Source organism: Oreochromis niloticus, linkage group LG3 (assembly GCF_001858045.2).
Source record: "Oreochromis niloticus isolate F11D_XX linkage group LG3, O_niloticus_UMD_NMBU, whole genome shotgun sequence".
NCBI lineage: Eukaryota > Metazoa > Chordata > Actinopteri > Cichliformes > Cichlidae > Oreochromis > Oreochromis niloticus.
Window position 1 is genome coordinate 58,607,163 of NC_031967.2, and position 7,671 is coordinate 58,614,833.

The following is a 7,671-nucleotide window of genomic DNA, read 5'->3' on the forward strand; positions in this document are numbered from 1 at the left end:
GGTTTGATTAGAGACACAGATAAGAGTTTTGTAATTTTGCATCATTTTACATTCTTCACTGTTAAACAGCAGAAATGAGGCTTTCTTGTTGAAGGTCATTTTCGGGGGGAAAAACGGTGTAATAATAATAAGTAGGTCAAAGGTCAAAACAAGAGTACAGTTAAGTTAAAATTAATAGGTCAAAGGTCAGGTTAAACAGGATTGGCAAAAATTAAACCAGGATAAAGAAATAATACATCAAACAAGGAAATAAATTAAAGTTAGTGAGTTAATGAGAAATTAAAGGAGTTTAAATCAGGTTAAGAGTTAAATTTTAAGCCTTTGTTAGTTAAACCAGATAAAATAAGCAGAATAACCGATTGGGGGGAAAATCACAAAGATGTTGTGATCAAAGCTCTTTTAAAATAGTTTGTACGGCATAAAGAAAAACACACGTTTCAGTAAATTGTATGTTGAGCTAAATCCACTGTAGACACTGGTAGTGACCTCAAATCACTGTTACTGAAGAAGGAGGAATTCCACCTTAAACAGTAAAGTGTTCTTTAACAGTGTGTGTGTGTGTGTGTGTGTGTGTGTGTGTGCAGCTGTTCTTTGTGTTGTTGCTGGATCGTTGCCTCAGGGGGAAAGTTGTGTGTGTGTTGAACATGCAGACTAACAGAGACTGCAGCTGTCAGCAGCCACACACACTTTATATTCTTCAAATCAAATCAGAGTGAAACATGTTCACTGACAGCTCAGCTTCAGCATCTTATTCATGCTGTGACTGCAGCCGTTCAACTCTGTTTCTCTTTAACCCAAATCATCACAACATGGAAATATAATCATCAAAATGATGTGACTGGAAGGATGCAGCAGTCTGTGCTCCACCTTTCTCCTCCACACCTGCAGGTGGAGAACATGGATGCATGAATCTCTACAGAGTTCTTTGAATATTATCCGTCTTATCAGTTTTCAGTGAACAAAAATCCTCACAGAGCCAAAATAAGCAGTTTGTATCCAACATAACTCAGCTGGACTCTGATGCTCCGTATAACAGCCACACATGAGTCTGGATTCACTCAAAGCATTGAACAAACTTTATTGTAAATGAAGCTTTTGGGCATTTATTCTCTGATATTTGCTCTTCAGCTCGAGTCTCCATCAGTGGGAACATTTCCTGATTCAACTTTTCTTCTGTTCAAATCAAACTCCATGAGAATCAAAGTGTGAATCAGAGTCCTGATGATCAGATTCTATAGAAACATGGAGACTGTAGAGGATTTACACTCAATATGTTCATTTGGTCCCTTCAAGAAAAATCAATTATTCATCAAATAAAATCAGTCATTGATCGACTCAGTTTGATTGGCAGGACAGATGATCAGAGGTGCAGAGTTTTTACCACCATCATTCAGACAGGGACTGAAGAATGGGTGGAGTTTGTGAGTGAAGGAGCAGCCAGTAAAGGAGTAGATCAGAGCTGCAGCACCTACATCATAAAAGGAGACCAGACCCTCCTCATAATCCACAAACACCCCCACCTTCTCAGGACCAGGATGAAGATGGAGACGGACTGGAGGGGAAGCACGAGCACTGTACTTATTTCCATTTCTCAGCACTACAGTCCAGAAACCATCCTGAGGACTCGCTGTGATTCTTCCCTTCCTGTTGATCGACTCTGTGGCCACTCCTAAAGCCCAGCCAGTCTTTCCTTTAACCTGAACCTCAAAGTAAAATCTGCCTGAAGAGAAACTCTGCTCTCCTAAAACATTAACATATCTAGAAAATCTCTCTGGGTTGTCTGGAAGTTTCTTCTCCACATCACTATGATACACTTGTTTTCTATCATCAGACAGGATGAGATTAGGATGAGCTGTATCAGGATCCAGAATCACATCCACCTCATACTGCTGCACCCTCTTCAGCTCAGCCTTCCTGATTGTCTCCTCCACCTGAGCCACAGCTCTCCCCACAGTCCCCTCATATGATGGTGGACAGACTCTGACCTCTGTCCAGTCCTTGGTGGGTGGAGCAGCTTTCAGGGAGGAGAAGCTTTGGAGGAGGTGGAGGTGGTCTTCAGAGCGTGAGAGCTGCTCCACCTCAGAGCTTCTCTCCATCAGCTCAGAGATTTCCTGTTCCAGATCTTTGATGAGACCTTCAGCCTGTTTCTCTGTAGTTTCCTGTTTGTCTTCGATCTCCTTCATGAGCTCCTTCAGGCGTCTCTCAACAGACTCCATCAGAGCAATGAAGACCTGAAAACCTTCTATTTTCTGTCTGTCTGCAGCATCTTTACTCATCTTCACCGACTCTGTGATCTCCTGAATCTTCAGTCGTCTCTTCTGGATCATCTGCTGAATCTCCGCCTCTGTCTTCTCCAGCTCTGCCTTCTTTCCTTCATATTCTTCTCTCAGAGGAACAAACTCGTGGTTCTTGTGGTCTAAAACAGAGCAGAGCACGCAGACACATGTCTGGTCGGTCTTACAGAACAGCTCTAGAGGTTTATCGTGCTTCGTACACATCCTGCCTTCCAGGTTCTCTACAGCATCAATCAGCTGATGTCTTTTCAGACGTTTCACTGTCAGATGAGGCTCCAGGTGAGTCTGACAGTAGGAGGTCTGACACACCAGGCAGGACTTCAGGGCCTTCAGTCTGGTTCCAGTGCAGACGTCACAGGGAACTTCTCCTGGTTTGGCAGCTTGTTGCTCTGAGCTGCTGCTGCTGGCTTTCTGCTGAGCTTCACGTCTGAACTGAGCAACCATCTCAGAGAACAAAGTGTTGATGTCTAGTTCAGGTCGTCTCTTGAACACTCTGTTACACATAGGACACTTCTGTCTGCCATTAGTGTCCCAGTGCTGACTGATGCAGGTTTTGCAGAAGTTGTGTCCACATGGTGTAGAGACTGGATCAGTGAACACATCCAGACAGATGGAGCACAGAAACTGATCTTCAGATCGCAGATTGCTGGCAGCAGACATGTCTGCACTCTGAGCGAGACAGAAAAGAAACATTTGATTCAAAATTCACTTTAAATTTCATTTTTAAAAAGAGAGAAACAAACGTCAGTAGTCTGAGGAGCTTGGAAAGAAAAGTGTCTGGACTTCTTTGTGTTTCTTGAAGACGTTTCATCAGAGAAGGTTCTTCAGTTCTCAGAGTAACTGGTGGAGACCCAGCAACACACGCAGACACAAACTGGCTCATCCCAAACAAACTGAACATCATAGTGTCTGCTGTACAGTGCAGCGTCCAGATGAACAGAATAACTTTGGGGATGAAGATAAATACAGTCGTTAGAAAGATGTGAAGTTGTTTCTCTGACTGTTTTACAGAAGCTCCAAGATTCATCCAGATCATTTGTATACTTGAATAAATCAGTTTGTTGGATATTTTCCATCAATTACTGTGAAGTAAACTTCGACCTTGTTGGTGACTAAATCCTTCTTATTGTAAGTCCAGATCAACGAGCCATTAATATTAAACAGTGACTGTTCCAATAGAAGTGACAGTGAGGAGGACAATGAATCATAAACCTCAGAAATGTGTTATTAACTGTTGATCCAGTATATTAATGGCATTTATGAGAACATGTTTATTCAGTGGTGTCTGTATATTTGGTCCATTTGTGCGTCATTAAAAACTGTCCTGTTTTCTCTCACAGATACTGGAACATCACAGCTCCTCACAAACTCAGGATATGGAAGAAGATGAACTTTTCCAGTCACTCGCTGGGATACATCATTCAATTATTCTGGATCCTCAGAAAACATTGATTTATTTTTGTATTTCATATATTTGTTTGTCCAAATCAAAGATTTATGTTAGTAGAGAAGAAGCCACCATGATAAAGTCTGTGTGTGAAAATGAGATCAGTGGATTTTGTTGATCAAAATCACATTTAAGGAGGAATTCTGTCCTCCAGTTTGTTTAAATAAGCTTTGGGATTAAACACCATCATCTATGTTTGTGTCTGATGACATGTTTGATCCAGTTCAGCTTGAATATCACAGCTGATGTGTGAACTCTGACATATTTAAAGCCTCGATTATCAGGATGATTCAAACACATCTGTTTAAATAATGAGATTTATGTTTCCACACAAAGTTATAAAGTGCAGCATCGACTGTTTCCTGAATGATTCAGGAACATCTGTGACTCTTACAGGATACACTAAGTCAGATAATCTCTCTTTGTAAAATGTCTGAATGACTTTTTGAAGTACTGACCAAAATCTGCTGGTTTACAGTATCAAAGGCTTTATATACACATATATATATACATATATATATATATATATATATTAATATTAGTGCTGTCAATAGATTAAAAAAAAATAACTAACCAATCTCACAATTTTCTGTTGTTAATTGCGATTAATCGCAATTATTTGATTAATAGCCTGGCTCCAATTACATTTTTTCAACTTTATATTTTAAGATTGAAACAGACATTTATGCAACACAATGAAGTAAATGCAGAATAAACACAAAGAATGTATGCTGAAATTCAAAGAGAATTTTAATAGTTTTCATCAATCTTTAACACAGTGAAAACTTACAAAACACCTTTAAGGCCATCAACAGTGACCGAACCCAGGCCTACAGGTTAAAGTGAATATCATAACAATAAAGGGTGCACAAAACTCAGTATTTAAAACACAAAAAGAGCTGAAAACCCGGAATGTTGAACATTTTTCACTTTAAAGGAGCAATCTGGCTCAGTCCTTCTGTGCACTCAGCCAGTTACTGAGGCAGACTATTCTGTTTACATTGTCTGATGACAAAGACGCACGCTTCTTTTGAATGATGTGACCTGAGAGTGAGAATAATCTCTCACAAGGCACTGTTGTTGCAGGGGTTGACAGGTACTTGCGTGCAATAGGTGCCAGCCTGGCATGTGCTCCTTCTCTCTTTAACCACCACTGTAGTGGACACTCCCCTATGCTTTGTACAGATTCAGACAGCAGTCTATAGCATCTTCCTCTTCCTCTGTATCTGAATCAGGAGAACCCAGCAAGGAGATGGACATCTTGCTCTTCTTTGGTGAGGGTTCCTCTGTTGTCTGAGCAGATGGTTGGTGTGCATCCGTCTCTGCCATCAGAAGGTCATGTACTGATGCCCACACCTCTCTTCTTTCATCTTTGGAAAGGCATTTAAGGTCTTTAAACCTGGGATCAAGGGCAGTAGCGATCTTCAGCCATGTGAGATTGCTGCTGGCCCTCCGCTGAGCTAGGTCTGTGGTAAAAACCATCTTAAACTTCACAACGTAGACTGGGTCATCATCTGAGGGCTCCATAATCCTGAACAAATGACACAAGGCTGGCAACACCATGGAACAGGAGACATAGCGCTCTCCCCCCAGCAGTTTGGTAACATATCTGTAATAGAAAGATCAAGTCTGTATTTTTCTATTAATCACACAGAGACAAACATAAATACCACATATGAAAATACACAGAGAGGTGGAGGTGGAGAACATACTTGAAAACAAAGCTAGAACACAAAGATAGACACACAATCATGAGAAACAAAATGATTTACCTGCAAGGTTCAAGTAGTTCCTCCAGCTTTTGCAGTCTGTCAAGCTCCTGGTCAGTCAGCATGGTCACCTTGCTGTTTTGTTGAGTCAGGATGGTGGTCAGCCCAGATTTGTTTCTCTGGATCCGCTTGATCATCTCTAGGGTGGAGTTCCATCTTGTCTGAGCATCCTGAACAAGCGGTTCTGTTTGATGTCCATGTGCAGCTTGCTGTGCCTTTAATTCCTGAGCGTTTGCTGGACTATGCTTAAAATGTCCAACAATCTTGCGACATTTGGCCAGAGCCCTTTCAAATGCGCTGTCATTAAGAGAAACTGTGATCGCACTCTGCAGAATGTGGGCCGTGTAGGGCATGTGTTCAAATGGAAGTAGTCTGGCGGCTGCAACCATGTTACGAGCACTGTCGGTGCCAAGCGTGGTTACCTTGTCCTTGATTTCCCATTCGTTTGCAACATTCAGAAAATGGTCAGCACATGCCTCAGCATAGTGTCTCTCTTCAGTTTTACTCACTGTTAGTGCAAACGATTGCATAGTCCAGTCATTATCAATAAAATGCGCCATGACCCCCAAGTAATTATCGTTGTTCACCGAAGTCCAGTGGTCTCCGGTGAGAGCGACGTTCCTTACTTGCACAAGCTTGCTGCACTGCTGAGCCCTCTGGTCCCCAAATTGTGCAGTCTCGACACAATGGTTCCTCTCGAGGGCAGATTGTAACACTCATCTCCTGATGCAGCGCGAATGACTTCTCTCAGTCCATCATCTTCTACTATGCTAACTGGTCGGCAGTTTTTAGCTATCCAAACAACCAAAGAATTGGTTCATTTTTCTCTCACATTTTTTGTTATTCGTCCACGAGCACCATACTCCTGAAGCGTAGACTGGCGAGGTCCAGTAGAGGTGGATTCAGTTGGGTGTTTTGCTCTCAGGTGATACGCCAGTGATGAACTGCTTCTGTGGTACCTGAATTCAGCTTTGCAAATTGTGCATCTTACTCTCGTTTTGTCCAACAAGCCATCAGGCAACTTCTTAAAGTGAAACTTTCCACCCAAAAGTCTACCCTCGTCCATGCTTGCGTGTGTTAGCTAGATAGTAGCATGGTGTCACTTCTTCTTCTTCTAATCATTTCTGTCAGGCCAAACGCCAGCATAGCACACTGTTGCCCCCCCCCCCCCCCCTCCAGAGGTGCTCATGCGTCTTAGATTACAGGAAATTGATTAAAAAAAATCAGCGTTACATTTTTTTAACGCGTTAAACATTTCGCATTGATCTTAACAATTAACACGATAATTTTGACAGCACTAATATACATATATATATATATATATATATATATATATATATATATATGTAGGTGTTTTCACGTCTGTAATCCTTATGATCAATCAGATCCAGAATCAATCTAATAGGAACAGGAACTGATGAAAAAACAGTCATCAGAACAGGAAGTGATGAATAACCAGGAAGTGTGGAGTCAGTCTGAAGTCCAGAGCACAGACTCAGTCCACAGTCCTGAGCAGAGCCACAGTGAGACTGAAGCAGCAGCTCGATGTTCCTACAGTGGATCTGTGGTTACATGAGCAGATTTCTATGGCTCCAGTGTGACTGTGATGAGTCAGCATGAAGTGAACAGAGTGAAGATTTGTGTAGAAACAGGAAGTGTGATCAGCTGCACTCACCACTGTTGCTGAGAGAAACCTGATGGACTCCAGTGAATCTTCTTTTAGAGACAAACAGGACTCGACTGCAGCTCTGCTGCTGCTCTCTCACACTTTCACTTCTGCAAAATGACGTTGAACTTCTCGTCTCTGCTCCGCCTCTTCCTGCCTCTCCCTTTATCAGCCGGTCTGTACTCAGTGGCTGTGTCCCAATTCAGGGTATGCACGCTTGAAGCACGCACACTACGCACACTACGCGTACTACGCACGGTGCGTACTATAAGTACGAGAAGTGCGGAAATGAGAGGCTTGTGAAATGAGACGGTCTAGCCTTCGTCGCGCTGTTCAGGTTGCCTAGCAACCATGATACTAACCGCAAGAAACATGTCATACAGCATTGTTTGACAGAAATGAAGGAGAAAAAATGTTTTGTTGGTCATTCATTTTTGTCATGACATCACTTTGATTAGTTGAGTATCTGAGGCTGAGACCACGGGACTGTAAAAC

The 7,671-nt window shown here is 42.1% G+C and overlaps 2 protein-coding genes across 2 annotated transcripts; both read right to left on the minus strand.

Moving 5' to 3' along the window:
* Positions 1-789: 789 nt before the first annotated feature.
* Positions 790-7,341, minus strand: LOC109202369 (E3 ubiquitin-protein ligase TRIM39). Its single transcript, XM_019359517.2, has 2 exons — positions 7,186-7,341; positions 790-2,963 (listed from the first exon to the last, which is right to left on the minus strand). The coding sequence occupies exon 2, from the start codon at positions 2,952-2,954 to the stop codon at positions 1,320-1,322; it is 1,635 nt and encodes a 544-aa protein (XP_019215062.1). The 5' UTR covers positions 2,955-2,963; positions 7,186-7,341; the 3' UTR covers positions 790-1,319.
* On the minus strand, positions 4,474-6,670 carry LOC109202370 (uncharacterized). Its single transcript, XM_019359518.1, has 2 exons — positions 5,514-6,670; positions 4,474-5,350 (listed from the first exon to the last, which is right to left on the minus strand). Exons 1-2 carry the CDS (start codon positions 6,068-6,070, stop codon positions 4,912-4,914), a joined length of 996 nt encoding a protein of 331 aa, XP_019215063.1. The 5' UTR covers positions 6,071-6,670; the 3' UTR covers positions 4,474-4,911.
* Positions 7,342-7,671: the final 330 nt, after the last annotated feature.